This window comes from Phalacrocorax aristotelis, chromosome 21 (genome assembly GCF_949628215.1).
Source record: "Phalacrocorax aristotelis chromosome 21, bGulAri2.1, whole genome shotgun sequence".
Classification (NCBI taxonomy): Eukaryota; Metazoa; Chordata; class Aves; order Suliformes; family Phalacrocoracidae; genus Phalacrocorax; species Phalacrocorax aristotelis.
The window spans coordinates 3,673,301-3,700,509 of NC_134296.1; the positions used below are offsets into that span (position 1 = coordinate 3,673,301).

The 27,209-nt window shown below is 48.4% G+C and overlaps 1 protein-coding gene across 13 annotated transcripts in view; it reads right to left on the reverse strand.

Annotated features, from left to right (window-relative positions):
* The window catches only part of ANKS1A (ankyrin repeat and sterile alpha motif domain containing 1A), a 111,315-nt gene that overhangs the window by 33,011 nt on the left and 51,095 nt on the right, over nucleotides 1-27,209 (reverse strand). For 6 of the 13 annotated variants that reach the window (XM_075115580.1, XM_075115578.1, XM_075115577.1 and 3 more), the window contains 3 exons: nucleotides 23,036-23,607; nucleotides 9,182-9,229; nucleotides 5,441-5,507 (listed from right to left, as the gene is read on the reverse strand). In XM_075115580.1, the coding sequence (XP_074971681.1) occupies nucleotides 5,441-5,507; nucleotides 9,182-9,229; nucleotides 23,036-23,607 (687 nt within the window). Of the gene's footprint in view, nucleotides 1-5,440; nucleotides 5,508-9,181; nucleotides 9,230-18,433; nucleotides 18,457-23,035; nucleotides 23,608-27,209 lie in introns of those variants that run through there. The other 7 variants (XM_075115586.1, XM_075115582.1, XM_075115585.1 and 4 more) reach the window with 3 other exon arrangements.

Genomic DNA, 27,209 nt, shown 5'->3' on the forward strand with positions numbered 1-27,209 from the left:
GTCCTGAAATCCACTGAGGGAGCTATAAACTCAGGCAGTGCATTAGGCAGGATGGATAGGCAAGGAGAATGTAGTCATTAATGCTATCAGATGCAAGAAATACAGCCAGCATCTGACTTTACTGGAACTAAGATCAATTAGCCAAATGCAGATTGCTAACAAATTTCTCCCTCTTTTGTCAAGTGAAACACCAAGCACATTCCTCACGTCTCAAATCAACTGCAGAATTAACTCACCAAGACCCAAGTGCCTCCCCTGTCCAGCGCAGCATGCCCCCTGCCTGCATCTAGCTGATTTATTGAGCGGAGACCACCCATCTCCTTTATTTTTGGGGAGAGAAACACTGCCTGACGAATCACCGTAACCCAGCGAGCAACAGACGGGTTTCTTGTTCAAAGCCAGCAGCGAGATGAGACACTGCAGGGCAACGGGGTTGAGTTTCTGCTGCACTCCCCTACCCCTCTGACCCACACTGGGGAGGAAGAGACGATCAGGAGTGGGTTGCTGGAGCTAAATAAACATATGACTGCAACAACACACATGCGGAGAGACACAGCCTGAATACAAATGTCTGTTCCTGGGCCAAAAAAACCCTTTAAGGCAAAGATTTGGTAGAATCTGGTACCCTTTAAGACATAGGGTTCCCTGATTCCCCAACCTCCGAAAAGCACGTACCAACATGGCTCAGTGACAGACTTCTTTCCTCCCACATGTACCATCCCACCCTCCAGAAACACATTTGGAAGATTTCCTTACAAGCTCTACCAGGAAATCAGAGGGTCAAATCGTTGGCCAAGGAATAGATTCTAGCTCCAAATTCTATAAAGATGCCAAGATGCATCTAATTACCTCAGCATCCAGGGGCCTCAGAGGTTTAATGTGCTCGTCCGTAACACCATGGCAAGACACAGGGTTTTGTCACGCTGTTCTATGGAGGAAAGCTTGATGGCACAGAAACCAGCCATTTGCCCAGATTTGTATGGGAAGCCTCGGCCAAGGCAGGGACCTGAAACGAAGCGTCGCGGGGCCTGGGCTTGTCCCAGCCTGTCTCCAGGGGCCCCTGCCTTCCCCAGACCCAAGTCACTTGTATGCAATAACCCCTTGTGTAAACAGACTCCAAACATACCTATCTCTGCAGTAACTGCCAAGCAAGGCATTTTACCTTTCGAGGCAAATTAATGATTCCAGAAAAAAAACTGGTCAGGAGCCCCAGTATCCTCAAAGCCCAGCCATTTTTTGAGGGTGCGAGAGCATTTGGAACATTCCCTGCAGCTCCCACACATTTGCGATATGTTGTGCGACATTAAAACAGCCTTAGCAAAGTCCTGAAGAGCAAAAGCTAAACGCTGCTAGAAAACAAAAGCATGAGGGTGCACGGGCCCCGGGAGAGCCTTCATCCTTGCAGCAAGGGGCCGGCAAAGCACTGCCCGCTCTCTGGCTAGCTGCACTTACAGGAAAGGAAGGAGAAACAGGGAATATGTACGGCAGCTGATCTGTGTACAAGGGATCCCAAACCAAGCGTAACACAGCACAGCCCGCAGGAAAACACATGGGCTTAAGGACAAGGCAGCTCCTGGGTCCGCCTGCTCCAGAAACGGGTGTCCATTTTGCAGAAAACTCCCTGCACAACGGCAGCTTTTGCTGAAGTGCTGGCTCCTCCTCTCCCCTCCATGTTAGACCTCTTCACTAACGATATCGATCCATCACATGCACTGCTACAGCTACGGACCGGCTCGGGCAGGGGAGGGCTTGTCACAAAGCGGGATGCTGAGCAGTTGCCATTGCATTAGACCAAAACCCACACACCATTTCGCATCCCGCTGCAAAGGCACTTGGCCCTAGAAAACATAAGCCCTAATCAGTACGTAGTATCCAGGGCAGGCACAGGTTAAGCTCCACTGGGAATGCATGGTGGATTCCTCCTCACCAAAGCAAAAATCCAAGTGACAAATGGATACGAGATAAGCTTTGTTACGGCAGGCGTGAGCTGCGTGTGCGGATACATATTAGCATCTCATCAAGAGGAGACGCTGCTGACCCGGAGCAGTTCGGATGCAGCAGTTTGGAGGTGAAGGATTTAAAAGGACAGAATCCCTTGTGGTGGCAGCCCTCCAGCATCCTCCATCACGCTGCAGTAAAGGCAAACAAGCTCTTGAGTTCTTTGTCTTTGCTCCTGATTTAAAGGCAGAGAAGGGAATTCATGCTTAAAGTACCGGGGGGAAGCACCTGTCCTGCAACCAGCCCTGTTTAGTGGATATCGATACCTACAGGAATACTCAGAAAAAGCCTAGCATCACCCAAGTTGAGGCACGCAGCAGATTAACCACATCTGAAGAGCACAGCCACCACAACTCCCATGCTGACCCACAACTGGCATCGCCCCGGTCCTGCTCCCAGCACAGCTGCTGCCCCTAACAGCAGTGCCAGGGAGGACAATCCTCCCCTGCCCGAAATCCAAGAGGCATCAGGAGAAGGCCATGTCCCTGCATGAGCAGGACTGTTCCTGGCTATCGGGACGGTAGCTCTTGGTCAGCCAGGAAATACCCCAGAGGACAGCACTGCCACAGCTGAACTGGTCTCGCCATCAGAAAGCATTTCCTACAACAATTTCAAGATGTAGATTTTCTAAAACCCTTGAGCAGTACATGATATTTGGTCCCCAGACAGCAGAGTTCATCGGCATCCGTTTAATCAAGCTCTGCACGCTGTGTCTCACTACAAACAGCTCTGTTTCAAAAGGCACCATTAAAGCCAAGCAATTATCTCCTCCTTTGAAGGCCACAGACTCAGCTCCATACAGGAGACAACGCTCCCAAGGACCCGTGGCTCTGCCTGCAGCGGCAGAGAGGACGGGTTCCTTAAACTGCTGGTTTCCAGAGCGAAGCTGCATCCCAGGAAGAGAAGAATTAAAATAAACCTCTCAAGAAGCTTGGAAATGTGGAAGTGTTGAGACAGTCAGCTGGGAAAGGGGTAGGTTGTTTCCCTGCTCTGCAAACCGTATGGAGACATGCCGAGGGACATTTGCACCGATATCAAAGCCTGCTTCCTCTATTAGTTCCACCCTCCCTTCACACCTACCTTCCTCAAAAGAAGGCACAAATGTATAGGAAAAAAGCTGGTAAAATGGCAAAACGATCGTGTTTGATGCGCAGAGCCGAGGCATGCAACGAGGCCGCTGCAGGAGCAACGCAGGAAGATTAACTGAGCCTTGGTTCCGACTCTGCTGCTCCAGTCCGGATCCGGAACACAAACTCGGCACAGGGTTTGCTATTCGCCACATCCCAGCGCCTCTGCTTACAACATTTATGGAAATGAGAGTGTTTTAACCCAGGATCACTGCCCGTCGCTCTGATGCTGCATTGCGGAGATAAGTTATATTAGTTGCAAACATGGCTGGAGGAGGACGGTGCTCTGTTTGAGGAAAATCAATGCACTAAATGACACTACACTTCCTTCTTCACCTTGTTTTATGGAAATTAGTAAAAGCAAAGACAAAACGCACAACTAAATCATCTCACACACTATAAAGTTTTATAATAAAATTAATAAAACTACTACTTCAAGGTCACAGAAGTATGTAAGTGAAATACATAGAAAATAAATTGTGATGAGTTTTATCTGATTTGGAGCAATGATAGGGCATCTAGAGTCTTATGGGTGGAAAGTTGGAGAAGAAATGTTGAAATATTCTGGCAAAAACATTTTATGAGCTGCAGAAAAACACTAGTTTTGCTGGAAGACACCCGCGACACTCCCGCTACTCCGGACAGTTTGTTTTACAGCCTGGGTGGCAGAAGCAGCTCTTGTTCTATTGCAACCAAACTAAAAACTGGCCCTTGGTAAGCTCCAGTTAAGACAAACTGCCCGAGCAGGACCCCTCACAGGCTTTGCTCAAGCGTCCCTGGTCCCCAGGAAACATCCCTTAATCTGTGAAATACAAACAGCCTCGAAAGGACACCTTCTCACCCAGCCCGGCGTACACCGAACCGCACCGACGCCAGACAGCCCCTCCGAGCCCGCGCTTCGCCATCAGCCACCGCCTTACCCAGAGAAGAACCGTCCCGACCGTGCCCGCAGAGCAGTTCTGCTTCCAGACATGCCCAGCAGCGAACGGGAAGCCGGGATGGGTGAATTGCCGTGCAGGTAACGAGGGTATTTGGTGTCTTTGCTACAGTCACTCCGATGTACAACTCTAAACATAAAATTCTCATCCTATCCTCCCGGGGCTGAAAGGATTTTGTGAGCCTTAAAGAACAAAATGCTAGAATGTGGAGGGCTGCAGAGGGGTCCTGCTCATTTCCAAAGGGACAGGCCCACGCTTACATAATGAAAAAGCCAGAAAAAAAAGCATCTTGCTACCGCATTACGTATTTGAAACAACAGCAAGATAGTTGTGGGGATTGCGAGACCAGCCAGGAGACAGACACGCAGCGGCTCTGCTTCAGACTCACTGCTTAAAGAAAATGCTGTTGCTATCCACCAGAGAAGATCAGAAACTTGAGACAAACATATTGTGAAAGGCAGGAGAGAACTGCAAGCAATCGGTTCGACCTTCTCAGAGGCTGTATCGAGAGCAGTGGTAATTGCAGGAGCCAGGAGACCAGTGGAACTTTCTACCCCTCGGATACTGGCCGGAGTTCTTACACCCACGTCCAGCTGCAAATTAGATGTTTTTTTTTCTGTACCTGCTGAAAAGTCTGATCTTCCTCCTACGCACTGAGCAAGGAGTAGTTGTGACGTTTTAAGTGTCAGAACACGGTGGTTATTGGGCTGTGCGAGCGGGGGCAACAAGCCAGCCGCTCCAGAGCTGATGTTACTGCCGCAAGCTCGCAGAAAAGCACAAGAAGTTTGCCAGACCACTCACACAAGCCAGCAACTCTCATCTCCACCTAAAGGGAAGGACTGTAAGGAGTCACTTCAGTTATCAGAAGCCACTAATAAAAACTCCACAATTCTCAGCAATAAGCCTCTGTTTAAAGCTATTCAAAGACAGAAAACACCACCTCAAAATTTACCATACCCTAAACATTCATACTAAGCCCCAAAATTTATAAACAGGCAGTTTCAATAAGAAACAAGACCCCCACACACACTCTGCTGTCACTGGAGGAGTATTAATCAGGGTCCTGCCCTTTCCCATCAGGCTGGGAGTACTGGCTGCAATGCTCTTCACCCAGCCCACCTCCCCCAAAAGCCTGCAGGGAGGGAAGGACCGCTGCATTATATAAAATTAAATGAATCTACCGAGGGGAGCATTGAATTAAACTTGCTGGTAGCAGCATTGAGCATTACACTGGGAAGCCGAGGTCTGCTCCTCTGCCAGAGCCTTCCTTTCCTTCTGGGAGCCAAAGCAGGTTAGAGAGCTCTGCACGCAGGAGCCAGCACCTCATTTTTGTACAGAGCACCACGGAGACAGACACGCACAAGCCGGGTACGCTACCTGAGATCCTCTGCTGCGCCTGAGAAAAGTCAATGCCTTCGCCGATGGAACTCATGATTTTCTCAATCTGAAAATAAAAAAATAAGCACATGCTGCATTATTCATTAAGCCTCAGGAAAAGTTAAAGGCAGCCCCGGGATTTCTCCTGCCACGTGACTGCCGAAGAAATCCAGGCAAGGACGTTAAGGTACCTCCGACCCAGAAAAGGTACCCTTACACCTTGCCTGGAAAGGTCTTCGTATGGATGGGAGACTCGGAAGGGACGTGTAGAGGTTGGGACTCTACAGAGCCTACCCTTCCACGACTTGCCAGGGCCTGACAACAAACAGCTCCAACAAAACCATCCCTCTGAAGCATAAAATTAGGGATAAGGAAAGGAACCCCAAACTCCTCAGCTCACCCTGTGCAAACATGCAGCCCCACCTTCACCAGCAGCAAAGCCTAAGAAATGCAGTTCACCGACTCTTTCGCAGCATGTAGAAAGTAAACTTGGCTTCACCTCAGACTGGGTTTTGTCGGGTATTTTTGGTTTGGTTTTTTATTTGTTATTTATTTTTTAAACCCTCACATTTCCCAATCCTGCGCGTGGCCGCTGCGCTCCTCACCGCTTCCACTGACAGCAGAGATGCTTCGAAAGAGTTTGAAAATAGATCGTTTGCAAAAGCAGCAACATCACAGGGGCAAATGCCTTAACTACCCAGGAGAGGGAGCTAAAGACAATTTCATCCCCTGATTTAAGCAATTCACAGTCAACAGGTCAAGGCAAACCTCATGCAATTCAGAAAAAAAGGTAAAAACTACTGCCTGAGATGGTGTCTTTCCAAGTCGACATAAGAACTGCATATAAATGCATTTGCCACCAAAAAGAATTAATGCAAGCTGCAATTTCCACAGAACCGTTTCCATAGAACGAGAATAGAAACTTTTCAAAAACAATTCTTGAGCAGAAGTTGTAAATCAAAGCTCTCTTGTGTAATGCTGCAGAGGGAAAACTGACAGTGACTATTACTAGGTTAATTCTGTTAAGATGAAAGAGCTGATAAATTGCACCTCACTTAGTCAAGTCAGAGTTTTCAATCATCTAAAGCACTAAAGCCCACTATTTTCTGAAAAGCAGAGAGACACTTAAGGGGCTCAGGTCTGGTTGCTTACCCCAGTCTTCAATCTATAACTGAGCAGAAAATTAACAAAAACCATAAAATAAATTAAAAGAAGAGCCCCCAGGGAGAGATTCCGGAGCAGAAATCTCCCAGGAAAGTATCCTGGCGGTTGCTGCTGAATGCAAAGCCGATACATCGACTGGCAACGGAGTGGAGGGAAAACAAACTTCAGCTTTTACACGGCTTGCTTTTTTTTTTCTCCTGGTCTTTTAAGGATAGATTTGGGGAAGGAGTCCAAGTTTCCCCGGACCTCATCCCCCAGCCACCTTTGCACTGCGTGCATCCCAGCACGCTGCTTTGCTTGCTGCAGCTGCACAAGCTCCCAAAGCTGCCTGGCCGGCGAGTGGGACTCCTGGAAACGCTGTGGGGAGCAGGGAGTTTGACTTCCTATCAAAATCAATGGCAGATTGAAGCTGAACTCCACTAGGGAGTGTTGTTTTTTTGGTGAAACAAAAAAACCCAGACAGTCTTAAAAGGCTCCTGCCAAGTCAGATCTCCAGTAAAGTCCTTCCTGTTTGTGGGGAGCAGACAGGCAGTGCACTTGTAGCGTTACAGCTCACCAGGGAGAAGGCATTCATGCGATCTATAGAAGAGTTATTAAAGGATGTGGATCCTCTGCCCCTATAAAACCACGAGGATGAGCTACTGGGCTTGAAATATAGTTAGTGCTGGTTTACTGGGAGCTCCAAAGACCAGCCTGAAAAAACAATACTCAGAATTCAAACACGTATGGAAGAAAAGTAAAGTAAGTTCTAAAAAGAGATTTCTGTTAAAGGCAGGGTTTTGAAGTCGGTGGATGCCTGGGCCCTGCCACCAGCCGCTGCCCTGCGGTGCATAAGGCAAAAGCGGTCATCGCTCTTCCGCCCCTGGACACAACCCGAACGGGACCTTTGCTAAAACAGCTGGGAGGTACCTGACCCCAGCGCCGGGCTCCCCTCCGGGCTGCCGCGGCCGCGCAGGACTCGGCCAAAGGCCAGACGCCATCAAGCGCTGACACAAGGGTTAACGGAGCCGCTACCAGGGTGGCAGGATGAGCGATCAGATCCCTTATCTCATAGGAGGGTAAAAACGACAAAGGAGAATTGATGTGATCGCCTGGGATGTGAAACCTTTACTTACAGAAGACAAGTCATTCAGAACTTTAATCAAAAACTGCAAGCTATCCGTACAAGAAAACGGGATTTTGTGTTTTAAGCTCAAGCTTAAAAGGATGCACTAAAAAAGGATGAGGCCGCGTAAAAGGCAACAATAATCCAACTTCAAGTGGACAGAGGCAGCCCTTAAATGACAAAAATCAAACACAGGCAGGGTGGCTCCTTTCGCAGCTGCTCACAGCACTAGCCACTGCTTCACATAAAAATTACGCAGCTAGTCATTGTGTCATCTGATCTTGCTATTTAGACTCACTGTGGCTGAATAAGGAAGGCCCAGAAATACAGCTTTGAGAACTACCAGAAAAAGTTGGGGTTTTTTTTGTCAGCTAACCTAAGGCTCTTGTGTAAATCAGCCACTCCGCAGTATCAGCAACAGAAGCGTGGGATCAGCTAAACTGGAACCAGTTAAGAGGAAAAAACTGAATTAAAGTCTGCCTTGTGATGCCGAGTTCTTCTTCTTCTACCTTAATGATGCCTTTTAACTGTTTCCCTCTGTTGGAGGCGTTTGTAGCGGTCACCTTCACTCCATCAGCCCAGCTCCTCTCCACAGGCTTGGGTTTAAAGTTTTCCATTTCTCATTGGTTGTGCTGGAGCCTGAAGGACACGCGAGCGATGCAGCAGCTTCTGCTCAAGCCTGAAGCCAATGTGAAATAACTGAAAAGTATGAATTGCCTTGACTTCTCTGCAGAGGTTACTGACTGGAACCCAGAGGTACCCAAGGTCTCACGGTGCATGGTTTTGCCAGTCACCAGTCACCATTTCGGCAAGAACCACCTGTTTTATCTGCTTTTGCCCCTCTGAAGTAGCAAAGCCTTGAAATTTCACGGTGCCCTTATATACCATCCATACATAAAGGCCATGCAAGACTGGAGGGAAATACAGGGGTGGTGCAAAACAAGCCTCATTTCCAAATAAGACCAAGGGCTTTGGTACTGACTGTTTCAGTCGCTTCCATGGGCAGGCGCCGAACCCGAGCTGCGGCAGGATTTCTGGGATGCTGCCACAACCCCGAGGGCTCGCTGCAGATTTGGGTCTTGAAGTCAATTCAGTTCAAGCTCCAGAAGTTTAAGGGCATAAGCTTTGAAGATTTATGTCAATTAGCTTCATTACAAGGTATATTTCTAAACTGGAGCCACTCTTGTACCTACTGTCTGGGATCTTTATCTAAAAGATGTTTACTTCAGCAGATCTAGAAGCCTGTGAAATTCTTTAGTCTCATGGGATCACATTTGGAGCAAGAATCACTTGGTTCCAGCCGAGCTTTTCCTATAACCAGTCACCGGGGGGGGGAGAGAGGGGGGGGAAGAAAATAGGTGGGGATGGAGGGAAGAAAGGAGGAGAGGAGAGAATCATGTTTGTTCAAGCAGCCCCAGCTCCCACCGACTGTCTCCCAGCAACAGAGGCAAAGCACTTTGCAGATCTCTTACGCTGTGCTGGGACCCAGCTCTGAAGACGTGTGGGGACTGCTGCCGGCGCTGCTGGGAAAGGCAGAGAGCACAAGAGCATGTTTCCGTGGCAGATTCAAACCCCGCATCCGCAGCCCCTCTTTGGTCAGAGCTCCAGCTCTGAATGCTACTTGGCAAGAGCCAGGTAAGCTCCCTCCCATCAGATGCTCCTTACAAAAAGATGCCATGTATTTCCCAACACTTTTGCATTGACAGAGCCAGCATTTTGCCCTCCCCCACCACACTCCGTACTCGGATGCCTTCTTCCACCCTTCCCCACTTGCCGTTTTGCTCTTTCACCGTGCAGGACGAAGGACAGAAGAAAGTTTTAACTTGATTTTAAGAAAGGTTGGCTCCTCTGCTGTGTTTCTCGCTGGGAAGAAGCAATGCCTACTGCAGTACTATGGCCCTGGAGAGGACAGTGCAGAGTAAAAGGACTCTCCCTGGCTTTTCACTTCCTTTAAATGTGGATAAGAGTTTTCTAATAACCACCTCTCCTCCATGCACAGAGGTAAAAGGTGCCCAAAAGCTGCAGACAAGAGGACAACATGAATCCCGATCACAGCCCACTCTGCTCTCAGACCGCATGAGTTCCCGTGCCCAGGGTTGCCACGGTCTGACACCGTGAAAAATTTGCTTCCTTCCCTGCATCCCTTTTCCCTGGCAGGATTCAAAGTGCAAATTAACTCCGGGTGCTGGGCCAAGTTCACTCGTTTCCGTCGCACTGCCCTCCCCTAATACGAGGGGGATGCTTTTCAGGTTCAGCCCCCAGCACTGGCAGCTCTGCAGTCAAAACACAGCGCGGAGGACTTGCAGGTGCTTCTCCAGTGCTAAAACACCCACAAACTTTTCCTCAAAAGCAGAGAATTACCTTGTGCTATATAAAACCGATTGGTAAGGAAATAATCACACGGCAAAGGATTACCTTTCAGAACCCATCCTTTACAAAACATCAGTTCGATCTGGAGGAGGTCACTGTTACGCGCAGTCAAAACCTTATTACAATTAATGCAAAGAGAAATCCTGCTTCATGCCCTCAGCTCTCCCCGAAAAGAAAACACTCTCCCAAGCCATACACCAACTCAAACACCGGTTTGTTGCTGACCATCTTGATTTAACTGTTAAGAGGTTGCAAAGATAAGGATACAGGGGAAGGACACAAACCTAAAGGGGGAATGACTGCTTTGAAGCGCCCTGCGCCCCTGCAACCGGTCCTCAGCTGCGCTCTACGGCACTAACATGGGGCTGGAAGGGAAGGTACCTTGAAAATAGCCTACTCTACAGCTTTTTAGGCTGTTCTTTCCCAGTGCTTAATTATTAAAATACAAAAATACCATGTTTAAATATAGCGCTGCAGTTCAGACTTTGTTGGAGCCTGAACACCCAGTTCTGATTTGTTTTGGCTTAACCTGTTTTTTTCCACTGAAGCACCAAGTGCCCGTCCCTGAACGGGTTGTGGGGTGGGCTTGGGGTCGGGTTTTTTGTTTCTTTGGGGTTTTTGTTTGTTGTTTTGTTTTTTATTTCTTTACACCCACAGAGATAAAGCAGCCAAGTCCTTCTGCCTCCCAAATTAATACAATTATTCCTCATCTAGAGGGGTAGCTGGCTCCACCCTATATAAGATATTTTAGCCAATGAGCCCTGAGCCCCAGCCAAGAAAGGAGACAAGCTATTGCAAAAGCTAAAATACTCTGGGAGAAGGACAGGCTGCAAGGCTGGGAGAGCCCCCCTTCGGCAAACCCCAAAGCAAGGGGTGCGAAGGGAAGGAACTGCACAGTGGTTACCAGGACTGCAGCACACCGAGTTATTTTCACATTTGCCTACGTTTTGCCGAAGAATAAAAATACCCCGAAAAAAGGAGCTGGGTGTGACCGAGAGTCATCGCGGGGCTGGGGAAGTGGTAAGCTCTTCCACGCAGGCAGGCAGCCATGAAAACATAGCAACTGGCAATTTACTCCAAAACAGAATTTTATCTTAAAACAAACCATCCCACGCGACTGAGTCCTGATTAACAGAGAAAAAGGTATTTGTAGAAGGCCAGCAAAAGCCAAGCCAGCTCGGAGGGCACGCTGGATGCTGAGGTTTGTTCTACCAGCAAAACAGAGGCCATTTCAATACCAGAGTCCTGCAAAGTAATTCCCCACCTCACAGCACTCATGGCAGAAGCATCTAATGACATGACCCGGGTGCAAAGTATCTCCTTTCCTCTGATACCACCCTGCATGGCCACCAGGAGACAGGTCCCGCAGCTTCTGTGAAGACAGCGGTGCCAGGTACAGGCCACGGAAGCCTCCAGGGACCCTCGGAGGGCACGCACGGCCCCGCAGAGGTATCGCTGTGCAGCCTGCCCTGCCGCGCTTCGTTTCCACCCCCCTGCCCTGATGGACGGGAAGCCATGGTGTCCATATTAATCTCTCCAGTTTTTCCTCCTCACAGAGCCAACGCTGAAGTTTGGAGCCAGCGAGTCCATTGAGAGAGACAGAGGATGATTAAACAAGTCCCGGGGTCTTTTATCACCAAAATAAAAGACAGCCTCATGCAACACAAGCTGTCTGCGGCAGCTCATTTGCACACAGGGAAAGGAAGCTTCATTCAGAAAGCACAAAATTGAGCAGCACTCCATTAGTGTGACACTCGCCCAGTTCAGGGGCATCTTTATGCTACTGCAGCTTTCTGAAAGGGGCTTAGTAAAACCTCACCCACGGATGAAAAGCCCTTACATTTAGCGTCAATATAAATGCAGAAGTTTTGTTCTTAGTCTCTGCGTGCAGCATCAGTGATTCCCAAGGACACAGCAAGGTTGTCCAGGGAGAAGAAAAAACACATGCGTACACGTGCATGCCAGCATTTGGATGACCTGATATTGCAGAGAGCTACAGCTATCCTACCCCAGACGGTTTATAAGCAGGGTTTCCCGCTCCCTCCATCCCTCCTGAGAACAACAGGTGATCAGAGGATCCAGCTGCTTCGGACACGGAGCTGCACTGCTGTTCTGCGGCTCCGCAGGTGTCACACCCCGCGCCTGCGTCCCCAACCAAGCTCCATAGTTAGTTCCCCACAAAACAGCTCTGTTTAGAGTAAATGCATGCTTCCTGGCTTTGAAATTAAGGCAGCCGAGTAGAGGGGTAGGTTTGCATATGTTAACTAGGAGGTTGGAAGTGTGCCTGAGACGCGAGGCGATGCCGGCCAACCCTTCCACGCGATGCTCTCTTTCCGACACCTCCCTCACGCACACACAAATACACACTCCTTTGCAAGACGCCTATTTCCGAGAAGCCAAATATTACCATTAAAATCCAGATATACCTTGATATACACAAAGGAGAGGCCCTTCGATGCTTTTATCCTGGAAAAACAGCTTTTAGAGTTAACTCAGGGGCACTGAAGAAAAACTCCAATGAAGTGTTTTCCCTTTAAATCACTGTAACAGATGCAGACTCGTTAAATCAGGTACGAGCAGAACAGGACGTAACAGATTGCTTTACTTGACTGTTCCTCACAGGCTCCTCGCTGCTGCATCAGCCCCCGATACCTGGGAAGCCTGAACAGGGAGCTACGCGTGACCATCCAGGGATGACTTAGAGCTGAAGGCGTGTCTGAGCATAGGCACGTACGTATATGCACGCAGACGCAACTACAGCGTGTTGCCTCTGGGAACCAAACCAGCAGAAAATGACTTCTTTTCCTCCCTTGAGGTGCTTGCTGTGGTTCAGCAGTTCACCCAACGGTGACAGCAGCATCCCCACCTCTGCGGCACGGGGGGACTGTCAGCTTGTGCTGTCACCAAGAGCGTTAGGGGACAGTGTAATGGGGCTTCTCCTCCAAACCCCCGCAGCCCGGTGCTTCCCGAGCGTACCTTCCCTTACGATAGGATTTCTGGTACCATGCAGCCTTGCTCGTCTCTTTCTGAGCTCTGCACATAGCAAGGAAAAACACCGTGAGGGGTCAACGCCTTCTGCTTCCTCCGTGGCCCCCTCCCAGATTGGCAGCTTAAAATCACCAGTCCAGAAGCCCGGTCGCAAGGAAGATTTAGCTATGGCACGCCTGCACGTGTGCCAAAGAGACAGAAACACTGAGCGATGAAGTTATTCAGATAAAAGTCTATAATTAAATAAAAACACACAGAAACAAATGGCACACTATCTACCATATGCATGCTATTAGTGCATTATAATGACACCCTGCAGCATAAGCATAATTAAGAATATATCAGGATTCTCATTATAAATACTTGTTATTAAGGGGTTCACAACCTATTGTACAAACTTGCCCAGGGCTAGAGCTCAGTCGACAAGAGCAGTTCCAGCAGCATATTTTATTCTTGAAAGCTACTTACAAAGTTGGGTTTAAAGGTTATCAGTATTTTAAGTTTCTGCAATTCCAAGTAAGTGTCAAGGGTTAAGACTTCATTATTTCTAGGCTTCTACAACTGAGGGATGGGGCAGATTTGGTTTAAAATTATAAGAAACCAACCCACAAAAAACCAAAACACAAATAAATGAGCTGCTTCTACAGTTTAAAAACCCCTTCAAGTACAACAAACAGCTCCAATTACAAAGTGACCAGCCTCATTACAGCCTCAGGGGATAGCTGGAAAAAGCAGGGGAGAAAAATAAGGGTGCATTAGGTCAATGGACGATGCTGGAAAAGCACAGAATGCCTCCTCCATCTGATGCTTCCATTTTGTACCAATCGCACAGCAACAAACCCCACATACAGCAAAGGTAAGATCGACCACGAGCTGCCTGAAAAAGACGATCTTTCCTGCACATAAAACCTGACCCTCAACCTTCAATATCGTGGTTGTACATTTGTGTCAGGCAGTGACGAGGTGACTCTAGATGAACACGAGATGCTGCTAGCCCTTTCCAGCTGGTTTATGGATTTTCTAGTAAGCAAGAACAAGTTATTTTGGGGTTGCTGGGAGGAAAAAGAAAGCAGAACTATTTAATCAAGATTGAGGATTTTCTTTTTTAATTGCTGACTTGTGAAATCATCTCTCAAGAGACGCGGCGTAGGGTCCGGAGGGGATGGAAGAGGTCAGCACAAGCAAACGACTCAAGTGGCAATTGCACAACGGTGCTGAACACCAACACCTCGCGCAAGAGCAACAGGCAGTGAGAGAACAGCTTTTACCATCTCAAAATTAATACCCAATTTACACCACGAGTCCTGTAATTGGCAATAATGACCCTTAAGCTGATACTCCCACTTTTTCTAGGCTTCTCGGTGTGGTGGTAAATCGCACTGGCCCAACTCCTCCTGCTTCTCATTTCAAGTTTAGGAAACCCACGGTGAAAAGACACTTCAGACAGCCTTCCCCAGCAGCCACACCAAAATGAAACCCACTACATCTGACATGCTGCTTCACATTTATTAGCTGTATCTCTAAGCACTTGCTGCTCTTGCTGCCCCGCAGCCCAGTAAAGCGAGGCACGGCGAGCGCCCGGGGTCACACGCTGAACTCACTGCAGCTTCTGAGCATTTGCAGATTCACAATAATTGAGGCTTGACGTGACAATAGGACCGAGACCAGCAGAGGGGCCAAAGCCAACAGAAAGGCAGCTTCTCTAAGAGCCAACACGACGCAGGCTCAGAGCGCCACTGTGATCAGGGCACTCGCAGGCAGCGGGCAAGCCAAGAAGATGCTGCGTGCAGACATTCATCCAGGAGACAGTGTAACAGGTGCTGCTGTAACGAGCAGTTAGGCCCTGCCTGCTCCCCTCTTTACCCTGCTGATGCAAGACACAAGCGATCTAAGGCATTTTTCCCCAGAAAAGTCCTTGGTTAATGGATACCTGGTATTACTAACTGACATTCCATCCCTGAAGGTGAAAGCAGGGCTGCTCAGACCCAGCTGGGATCCATCCTGGGAGCAGAGGGATGCCTGGATCGCAGCATCTGCCAGGATCTCTGCAAGGGATGCAGTTGTAAATATTCGGAGCAGGAGAAGGATCTGGGACAACACCTGCTGGCTCCTTGGCACAAGTGTAGTCCTGGGAAATTTGGATCTGGGCCATGAATCTCATTTCTGGATTGGCGACAGCACATAAACCACTTCTGGTTTAGTTTATGACGCTTCGGCTTATGTTCTCAACGTCTCCATCCCATAGAGCAGAAGCCTCATATTTCATCGCTCAGTATATTCTGCGTATACAAAAGATAGCCTGTGTTATGAACTCAGCATAACAAATACTGAAGGCCTGGAAAATATAATGCTCAGTTTATTAATTCAAACCTAAACTACAAAAGCAAGCCAGTGTTTGAGGCACATTTCAACACTTGAACTTCAGAGTTCCCATGCTATATCCTCCTCCAGCTGCATGTGCTTTCCTCACACAACGCAAGGACTCACTAAATTTGTTATTTATTTCAAGACATGCTGCAACCATTCATTAGTGATAAAGGCGCACACATTTTCTGGCTTAATATGGTCTCTGAGAAACTCATTTGGATCCGGATCAGGGACTGTTGCTTCATACCACCCTCCAGTCTGTTTTTGTACAAATCCCAGAATTACACAGCAAAAGGAAAGGAACTTATGGTATAAATTTGTATTTCACAACCAGTGTGTGGTGGATCTGCAGATTCAGAGCCCTCCAAATATCAATGTTTTGACAAATACCCAGTAAAATCGGATGTTAACATGACAAGAAAGATGGCCAAATGCGACAATGCATCTGCTCAAAACAGTGAGATGGCTGAATGCTGCTTATTTTGAACTCACAGTAAAAAAGGGAAAAAAGCCCTTAAGAATATTGAATCCATTAACTGTCTTCACGGCTACATTTTCACACTCTCGCATCCTAACGCTGAAAATGATTTGTCAGGCTCCTGGTGCAAAGGTTGCCTCCAGTGTGCAGGATGCAACACAGCGCGGCAAAGCCTGCTTGGAGACCTTGGATAGAGCTACAGAAATGCTTTTTTTATAAATAAAAACTTCTGAAGTGCTGGAAGATGCAACAGAAAGTGGAAGAGAACATAATGAAAGGCTGAATTTAAGTAAGGACACTGAGGCCGGACATTTCTGTTCCTGAAAAAGACTCCCGAGAACGCTAATGATCACAAGATCGTTACATAACCAAAATAGCTGTCAGAGCACAAATAATTTACATCAAAGAATCAAAAGCTTCCGATTCTGAAACACGGAGTTAATACACTTGAAACGTTAACAGAAACACGCAGCAGCAGCGGACTGAAATCGCTATATTCCTCTCGCCCACTGGATGCACACACGCTAATCAGATCCACGTTCGGCCTATAAATAAGAGGAGAAAGAAGTCATTGTGCATTTAGAGCTGTATCGAGGGCATTTTCACAAGTCCTTCTTGAAAGCGTGGACGGAAGGTTTCTCCCACGCACAGGGTAGCCGGTAAGCTGCTACATCGCAGTGTACTTTGCAAACCTGCCTCAGGGAGAGCTGCCCCGGATACTTGTCCGGTTCCAGATTGATTGATATGATTCAAAGAGCTGGCAAATATAATTCTTGTTATGCCTAAGCCTTGCTGCTAAATACAGGGATAAGGTATGCCTGGTCTTTACGTGTGCCTTTCAGACCAGAACACCAACCAATTTTGCCTACAAAAATGGTAAATTATCTTAATTTGGCTTGGATGAGCTTAGTTCAGTATTGGTTTATAATTTTAACAGGCTGGCCATTTGCAATGGATTGAGAGCAAACCTGTAAGGTGGAAACGCAAAAGCTTTCCCTTCAAAAAGTTAATCAGGATGGAGGAAATCTCACCACTGGGGGCAAAGGGAAAAGCGGTTTGACACAAGGCGTGACGTAAAAATTCCTGACCTTAGCACAGGAAAATCAAGAGGAAACATTGGGATCTGGAGATAATAGAATAATCAGCCCAATAATTAAGTTGATTAAGGTCCTGATGGGCACGCTGGCGTAGAATAGAAGAAATCAGAACAAAAATATGGACCACATTACTGCTTTTCCCCTAAACAAAAAAAAATTATAAAACATTTCAAACAGGCAAAGGGAAAACTGGAATGGGAGCTCAGAAACGAGGGCCAGCTCCAGGCAAGGGTCGTCAGCCGAAAAGCATGCCAAGCACACCTCGCTTTCCAAACAAGCTCTGCCTGGTCCCACAAGCCAAACCCAGGGCCAATGAAGCGTTCAGATTTAAACACCTGAACCAAACGAATAAATTAAACATTTTAGGAGGCATAGGCTGCTGGCAAGCAAGGAAGGAGCCTTGTGACCTGCATGGCAGGGACGTCCCTGGACCACGCGGGACCCCTCGAGCCGGAGGTGCGATGGCCAGCCTGCCTGCTGCAAGGCGCTACCAACACGGAGACGCTGAACCACATTTCTCACTTCAATTTTTGCTCTACAGCACGGGCCATACCGGAGCCGCTACCTGGCAGGTAAGCTGCATGAGCTTGTCAGAACAAAAACCACTGAGCTTTCACAAGATGCAGTTTCACCAGGCACAAAAATAGCAGCTCTCCTACTGAATAACAAGGGAAATATTTGCATTTTCTTTCAACACCAGCTCACAGCTCTGAATTTCAACTTCTGCCTGTCATTTGAAGGCAGTGGCAGGTTTTGCGTCAAGACCTTTCCTGAAAGCTTCACATTTCAATGCAAATATTCTTAATCCTCAACTGTAAGCGTGTAATTAAGGCACTAACTCCACTCGGTACTTAAGCACCCAAGCAGTCCTGGCGAGGTTAATTGGACTTGAGCATTTAAAGCCACCCCATAGCAGTCGCAACCTCTAACAACTTGCTCCCCAGCTCTTCAAAACCCGGGATGGAAGGCACCACAGATGCGCCATTTACTCCTGGCATCCATCGTTATGTGACACTGAGACCCTAAAATGGGTCAGCAACAGGTGAAACCACATCCACAGTTACTGCAAATGGGAAAGAATTCCTTTTGCGGCGATAGTGGAACATGGAGCACTGCTGCAGTTATTCATAGATGATGGTTGCCCAGTGCCATAATTAGCTACAGAATATTCATTAATTCTTCAACTAATTCACTTGGGGGAAAAAAAGCATCAGACTGTGGACTGTGCATCTCCTTTTTTCTAAAGAAAAAGCTAAAATAAAATGCGCATTTTATTCAGTTCCCAAAGTTTCTTTTGCAGGAGGTTTAATCTCTTCCTAAAAGAGCTAAAGACAGAACACAAAGCAACTACCTCATTTTGTGAAATTGATGCTGGAACCTCTGAGCCCAGCATTCATTACAAATTCAGCACTGGTGCCCCTTACTTGATAGCAGACAGCTGGAAGAGGAGCATTAAGGGATGTCAGAAGCCAGGTCTGAGGCTAATTCTTCGTAGTCTGCCTCATTCTTTGCCCCCGAACACTTCACAGATCCTTTTTGTTTCTGATACCTACGACCCAAGAAGAGCAGCTAAACTCAAACATCACCGTGCCTCAACTCCAGACGTCTCTGCTGCTCGAAGCGTGGATGCAGATGCGGGCTGGTGACATCAGGCTGTACAAATGCACCTCCTGGATCATACACGTACCAAGAACCACCACACTGCAACCCCCGAAGAAGAAAATCCTCCCCCGAGCAGGGCTTCCTGGCCTCACTGCCGCACCGGCAGGACCCGGGGTACGAAGCAGAAACAGCGATAACTGCAGGAGCAGCAGAGCATCAGAAACCCAGCACAACAGGCACTACACCTCAATTCCTGAAGCCAAGACACTACCCTATTCTTCTGCGTTTTGCTCAAGCCAAACATCCCCCCTCTCCCTCCTCCACAAACGGAGCTCATTCATCTGCTATTGGCATTTAGGGGTTTTCACTTCATCACCTCCCTCGGCCCTGCGAGAAGCGAGGCTGCGCAGGACGCGGCTTCCAAATCCCACAACATCGCTTTTATCAACCTGACAGCATCTAAAGGACAGAAAGCGTTTGTCACAGCCCGACTTCTTCTCGGGCCACCAGTTTAGAATCTAGAGGACTATTTTACAACATCCTCAAGCCCAGCCATCATCCCTCTGCCGCTCCCCCCAGGAGGTTACATCCCCACTAATTACTCTCACTGCCAGGAAGCTGCTTCCCCAGCAGAGCTGCAGCAGCTCAGTGAATGATTGTGGTAAAGTTTTACTTCGTCTTGGTCAGGCACTCTCCTTTAGCACAGACATGCTGATCTATCAAATGGATAAAAGGACCTGGACAAAAATGCAACAGAAGCTGGGCAACACCTAAACCTGGCCGACAGCGATCAGAGAGCAAGGGCTCAGAATAAAGCAAAGTTGCTGCATTGCCCTTAGCCTTTGTTAAACAGCTTACTGTTCATATTAGACACATATATGTTGCCTTTCATCCAAAGGGACTTGGAATAGCTTATCATCAAGACAGAAATCAGCTCAGCCCCTCCAGGATCGCACCCTGCGGTGGGAAGGTCTGCCGAGCAAGCTCCAAGGGGCTTCAGTACCTCTTTGCACGATGCAAGGTTTGTCTGCCTACGGCAGGGCTCGTGCATGAACCCGGCAGACGTGCAGGGCTGGAGCTGCTCTACGGAGGAGGAAGGCAGAGCAGATGCAAGTTAATCCACCCGAACGGGGGCTGGCAGCCGAGCCGGGCACCGAGAGCCCCCCTCCTCCTTCAGGAGTGCAAACACAGTTATTCCCCTACACAAAATTCACAGTGAGCTGCGACTGCTGCGCGCTCATCTCGCGGCTGCTTAATATTTATGAGCCAATTATGAAAAACAAATTTATCACTTTAGCCCTCAGCCAAGTTTGGAAGAATTCAAACATGTATTCTGACTGGAGCTCTACCCCCTCGCGTGCTTCCTCTCCCCCACCCTGCTTCCCACTCAAGAGGGGGATCGAGCATTTTCGGTCCTCACCCCTCTCCCTGGGCAATACGTTGCTGTTTGCTTTAGTAATTTCTCTGGCTTGCTTGCAAAGGGTCTCTGTCTGACAGCAGCTGGAGGGAGGACACCACATGTGCGCTCAGGCTCCCGTGAAGGAGCCGGTGGGTCAGGAGGCGGACAGGACACATGCTGAACATCCCCTGCAGCACGGAGCACAAGGCAGCGCTGTCAGTTATTTGGGCCGGGCCCTTGGAGCAGGGGAGCTGCAATTGCGAACGGGGACGAGCTTTGCCAAGTGAATCATTTCTTCCCCATCCCACCCTTTTGGCAAAGCCGGCACCACCTTCCACTTCCAACAAAGGGCATTGGCAGCACTCGGCTGGGGAAGGGACATCACCCTTTGCTTCCAAGCAGCAGATTTTCCTGCTGTCCCCAGGGGTCAGCGAGACTAGCTGGGCAGAGTCACCCATGGCCCAGAGCGATGCTAGCACAGCCCCTGCCACAGATCCCATCTGTCCGTGGACATAAACAGGTCCCTCCCCAAGTCCCCAGCACCCTGAACAGACACACCTACTGCTGGCGAGGCCAGCAGGCAAAATCCTCAGCTTGCTTGCTACAGCTGCGTGTCACAGAGCTGCACACGATCACTTTCCTCCTCAGTTGCCTGCATAAAGACTTAAAATTAACAGAAAAACGCACATAAATCTGCCATTGTTTTCCCTCAACACAAGAAGAGCCAAATCATTGCCAACAGGGTGGCTCAACAAGGTTTTATATCAGCCTGGTAAATTCAGAGGCTACAAGTTGCATCTAATTCAGAGCAGCTGCATTATCCCATTCAGGGAACTAATTAAACCTCTAACAGCACTACACTTATGTTTAAATCTCATTGTTGCCATGATGATCAGCCAGATCAGCCCCTTTCTGCACACACGAAGCACTGCAAAAACCCCCAAGTGTTCCCCACAGGTGCATCTTTACCATTTCTTACCAATCACAGGAGTCTGCTTTAGGATATTTTATAGCAACAACCGGCCTGACTATATGAAGTGCTACCAGCAGCTCCCTTTTATGCTGCTTCCATAGGAAATTGCTCTGCCCCGTGAACCATGTCCCTCCTGCCAACAGCATCCAAGAGTGCAACCGTTGCACCAGGAGTCAGAATGAGACCCCAAATGCCTCTGTACAATCTGGAAATCAAAGAGCAAATAAAGCTAAAGGCAGTGAATCACCAGCTGCTGGCTTCTCCTCCTCCTTATGAGGATATTTAACTTCACATAGTGTTTTTCAGTGGGAGCAAACATATTCTGCAAAAAGAGGCTACCGCCATCTCACAGATGGGGGAAACTGAGGCAGAGAGGGGAAACCTTCCTCCAGAATCACTGAAGCTCATCTGCGACAGCCACGAGACCCCAAGGCGAAGCAGTGCTCTAGGCACAGGATGCTGCTACTAGATTAAAGCAATTCCATGAACTGTTTAAATTACGCCAGAAACCAGGAAGACAAATAAAATCATCAGGTTTTGATAGCGCACATTTTTTTTACGTTAGACCCGTTCTATTGTAGACAGATGTGAATTTTTCACATTCTTCCTTTGATTTCCTCACCTAAACATAGCGGGACGGAAAAGCAGATTTTCCTCTTGTGGCTTGTTAGGCTGACACTGGGTGGAAATGATGCTTTTTGTTTACAAGCAGGGAAGCAGATCTGCGGGTTCATTTCTGCGAGCAGAGGAAGCACAGGCACACTAACGCTTGACCTCTGCTACTAGTAAAGTCGCGCAGCACTGTAACGCCAAAGGCTCCTTCCCTTTCAACGTTTGCTGTAAACAGTTCGGTTGGGCATGAAAAAGCACAGTGAAAATTATTTGGTCCTTTCAAAATAAGCCTTCTGCTGCGGAATCTTTCACCCACAGTCATAGCACAACAGGTAATTAACAGCAAAGCCTCTACAGCCGAAACAGCTATAGAGGAAAACAGACATATTTGGCAACCCTAAACCACTGCAGGGAGTGAGAGTGTGAACTGAAAGATGGGCTCGCACCGAGGACGGATTCCCACTTCACTTTTAGCATCTTTGAATACCTCCCTCTTCCACAAAAGATGATTTTACCTCCGGCTCAGGATCCGAGAGGCAGCTGAGCATCGGTCAGTGCACAGAGGACGGGCGAGCGGGGGCACAACCATCCCGCGAGTTTACACACCTGGCACACACAGCTCCGCACCCCCAACACCACAGGTTTTACTTCCTTTCAGTGTACAAAGAGTGGTTCATCCGAGCTTATCTCTTCTGCAGCGCTGCTGCTCTACCAGCAGAGAATCATCTCCAAAGAATGTTTCAGTAATGCTGCGGTGCTGAATTTCAGAGGGACACTTAATCTTGCCTGAGTGGTTCACTAGGGCCAACTTTCTGAGCATGAAATATTTAACTATCCATGGGCCTCCTGTACTGTAATAAAGTGACTTCTGACAAGCCTCTGAAATAAATACGTGAAGGGGAAAGTGGGAGCCATTAAATACACAAAACACAGCCTAATTACTCTCTTCTTTCCATCCCCATGAACCCAGGATACTGCTTCCCCCCCACCCAGCAGCAGGGACCCAGAAACAAAACATCTCCTCTGGATGCTGGGAGAGTCCACATGGGAAGAATTGCAAAGAGGGCATCAACATAAAGATTTATGACGAGCACTGTTACCAACTCCCCCTTATTTTGGGGATGTAAAAACTTATCTGGCTCGCCTAAAAGAAATCAAGCCCTGTATTTGAGCAACTTTTTAAAAAAAAAAAAAAAACAACTTGAAAAGCCCCTCACTTCTTGCTGTTCTGCTTCTCCCCCACTCCAGTTGAGCCTATCTTTGGGCATTTAACACCTTAAAGGCTTACAAGTGAGCATTTGCCTGTTAATGCGATGCGAGAGTTAGTAAAAGCAGTGAAAACCACCCACGACCCCCTCCGAAGGCCAGTGCGGTAAAGAGGAGCTCATGCTGTACAGATTCACTCCTGGCACAGAAGCTCTTAAGCAAGGTCAGCCTTACCTCATCCCACTCCGAAGCAAAGGACGGGGACTTCTCCAGCCTTTTCTTCCCGGTGCTGCAGTTCGAGAGCGATTCGCTCCGGCTCCCCATGGCATCGTCCTCTGTCGGAGAGCAGGTCAGAAGATCAGAGTCCGATTTGGACAAGCTGCGGCTGAGTTTAAGCTCAGCTTTGGGCTTGCTCCCTGGGTGGGCTCTGCCCACAGCTCTGTCCCCCTCTTCCTCAGCACTGCCAGGGTGCTGTAGCACGTGGGGCGTGACTACAGTTTCAGGATCCGCCCGGTTGACGTGCGTGTGCTGGATGGTTGCGTAGACTGCTTTCTGGTTTTGGTCCGGAGAGCTGGTCCGTACTGATCCAGAGGCAGGTAAGTCAGCATCCTCCAGCTGCATAGCAGGTGGGTGGCTTGTAACTTCCGTGCCTCCTTTCTCTGCAGAGGAAACGAGCCTGAAAGGGTCCTCACTTATCTCACAGATCGGAGAAGAACCGTGAAGCAACCCTGAAAACTGCTCTGGAACCTGGATGTCCTGGCCGTCGGCAGAGTCCTGGCTGCGGCCGCCGCTGCTCCTCCTGTGGTCTTCAAGGGGATGAAAACGGGGAAGGGGGGGGGAGGGAATTAAAAACATGGAAGAAGCAGCAAAATTTCAGCTCTCCCCGTCCTCCCTCAGCAAGAGAGGGAGAGATAAAGAGAGAACAGTTCAGTATTGTTCCGTGTGCTCAACTTGTACCCAAAGTCATGGCATTTATGAAATTCCAAACACTGGGCTGATTTATGCAATCTGGCAGCTCTCCTTGTTGTTTTATTCCTGTTAACACTAACTATCAGACCTTGCTATATAAGGCTAAGAGAAGTGCTAACTATATCCTGCAGAGAGAGCAAGTGAGGTAGGAGAAGCAGAGACGGAGGCTCCTGGAACATCTGATACATTTCCATAAAGGCCAAAGTGTTATTTAGAGCAGTGCTCCCTGCTCTTGGCACGAGCTGCAGGGTGGGAAAGCTTCTGGACTGTAATCAACCTGCGAGTTCCAAAATCCACTCCCCAAAAAAACCACTGCTTTCCTCCCTAGTGGTTTCCGAGTTTAACCTGTCCTCCTTCCTCAGGGGAGAGAAATAAACAGTTTATGCAAAAAAAACTTCATCAAAAAGTCTCTCTCTTGCAAGCGGACCGCTGAACGCAGAATAGTCTGATCTACTAATGCAGCGAGCGCGTGGAGGACCGGCTGCCCCAGAAATACGACACTGTTACTCAGCTACTCCTGCGCCAACATCTTTAACATCAGGTACCGGGGCCCCGCATACATCACGGATAATTGATCCCAATTACCAAGCGTGTGCACAGACATATGTGTACTCACCTTGGTCGTTACACGCATTCGAACTGCAAAAGCAAAGCTTTGTAAAACTAAGTATAACTTCTGTTTACCAAAGATTTTATACCTGCCCATAATTGCTTGCAAATTTTAACCACTTCCATTTAGTGCTGAAGAAACACTCTTTGGACTGACGACCAAAAAACCACACTGCAAAGGAGCATTAAGGCAACGCACCCTGATAACGTGGCTCTGAAGCGCAAGGAGGATGTTCAGACGTGAAGAGGAAATTGCTTGCTTTGCAAGACAGCAGCTCTCGGAGGTCAAGGCAAAGGAATCCTCATTTCAGTGAGGGCAAGATACACTAATGAATTTTACTTATCTTTAACTAAAAGCAGCCTATTAGCAGCAACAGCGAGATAACTCCTTGCCCTGGAACATCCTTTCCAGCACTAGGCTTGACCAGGTCATTTTCAGACACTACCACCCAGGTCTGGTGGTCTGTCCTCACACCAGGAATGAGGCAGGACAGGACTGAATCGGGCATTTGTCTTTGCAAGTCACTTTCGGTCGTGGGGTCTCATGCACTCTGTGTCTGACGAGCGTAAGCTAGGCCCTCTCGCAGGCATTTGTTTACTCCACAGAACTACTAAAAGCAGCTTGCTCAGTTGGCAGCTGAGTCAGGAACAGCAAAAGCCTGAACGGAGGTTAACTGCCAGGGCAGCGTGCCGGCGGGCCTCGCTTCTCGCTGGGATCAAGTGATGCAAGGGCTTATTTCAGTCTGGATCCTATGAGTTAAAGATTCCAAGACAATGAAGTAGTTGATTATCTTGCACGGGCACATAAACCACAAGTTCTACAACTGAGGTTGCCAAGGGGGAGGCACATCCCCTGCGGGCAGGTGGTGTCACCAGCATCATTCCTGATGCTGGCTGGGGAGTGCCAACAGCAGCACCTGATCAGAAGACCTCAAGACCAGACTATGTTCAGTTACTTGCATAAAGTTATGAAGCTGTAATGCTGGGGAGAAACCTTAGAAGAGATCGGATGTGCTTCATTCATAGGACAGACTGGTATTAGTAAGAAAATGCTACCGAGCTGCTGAGAGGGACACAGCATTGACAGGACGTTCACGTTAACCTGATGGGGAGGGACCAACCTTTGCAAATTCAACAGCCTTTCTTCTCACCCTCTTTCCTTCCTTGGACATAATTTCTTCCTTGCTCCAGCTTAACCTTTACTGACATTTCTGCTGAAGGCAGAGAGGCGGCTGGTGAAAGTTTATGCCACGTGCTGGAACGCTTGGGTCCAGCCAGAACAAAGTGCTCCAAATCCAGCTCCAGACACTCACAAAAGGGCTCCTGTTGAGCAGAAATCACAGCCCCCATTCATCCTCGAGCTGACGAAGGACTTCAAAATACAAGGCAGCTGCCAGGAAAGGAAGGCATGAAGCAAGGGCAACAGCACTTGCTCAGAAGATGTAAGGAACATCTTGAAGGAGACACTTCAGAGCATTTCAGAGCCTGCCCTGAAAGCTGCAGGCAAGAGAACTAATGTAGGAAGGAAAGAGTCATCTTGCTCCTTTTTATCATTTGAGGTACACGTGGCAGGAACACGGAGGGTTCCCCAGGCCTTGCCTTTTGGGGTTTCAACTAAAGGTGCCTCTGGATGGCTGGCAGAGAGGCCGGAAGAGCCGCTGGCCATCTCGGGAAGGTGTACCTTTTTGGGATAGGTTATGGACATGATTCAGCTGACGTGCTGATCACTTTTCTCATGGCAGAGAGATGAACAGTACCCATTTTTCAAGGATGTAGTGAATTTGGAGAAGGGGAAAATAATATTTAGGTGCTAGAAAAGCAGAGAGACCCCAGTTCTGCTGCACTTCAAGGGATTTGAAAGCATCCTCCTCCAGTTACACCTTCTAACTCAGAAAAGGAGTCATCCTTAACACAGGGACTTCTGTCCAGCTCTCTTAGCTGGTTTTTACACCCAAGCACAGACATCTGACTGGTCCTGACTTCTCCAGCCAATGCCTGCTGCAGGTTTCACCAACAGGAGGAACTTCCTACACCTACTGGGAACAAGAACCCCCTTCTGGGTACAGGCTGCCTGCTTCCCAGGCAGGATTCAATTAAGAGCTTCCCTGCCGGCAGCCTGATGACTCCAGATATGAAGCACTTCCCTAAACTTATAACATTAAGCTGCAACTGCCCTGCCTTGATCAAATTTCTTTCCCTTATATCATCAGTGGGATTTGTTTCATGCTCCTGGATTAGGAGAATGAAGCTGTTATTGCAGCTGCTTTTTGCTCAAGCTCCCCAACCTTAAATCTAGGGAGGGTATATGCCAGCCTCTCGCTTTCTTACAGAAAACATTCCCCATGTCGCATCATGCCAGAATTTGCCAAGTGAGGAACATGCAAATCTATCTCCTGTGGCACAGAAGACCAGAGAAGAGAAGGAAGCTGGTTTTTAGGGTGCTACTTTAGAGGTGCAAAAATAACCTTCAACTGCAGAAAACTAAAACAAAGGCTCATTCACACTGCGTGTGAAACCCAAAAGTGTACAGCACACTCCTGTATGTCATCAAGCTCAGTTATTCTGGACAGGGTTTATCCTCCAAAAGCTACCTGAACTTAGAATCACAGAATCGTGGAATCATGAAGGTTGGAAAAGACCTCTAGGATCATCAAGTCTAACCACCAACCCACCACCCCCAGGCCTCCTAAACCATGTCCCCAAGGGCCACGTCTGCACGGTGTTTGAACCCCCCCAGGGACGGTGACTCCCCCACCTCTCTGGGCAGCCTGTGCCAGGGCCTGACCCCTCTGGCAGTAAAGGCATGTTTCCTAATAGCCAACCTGAGCCT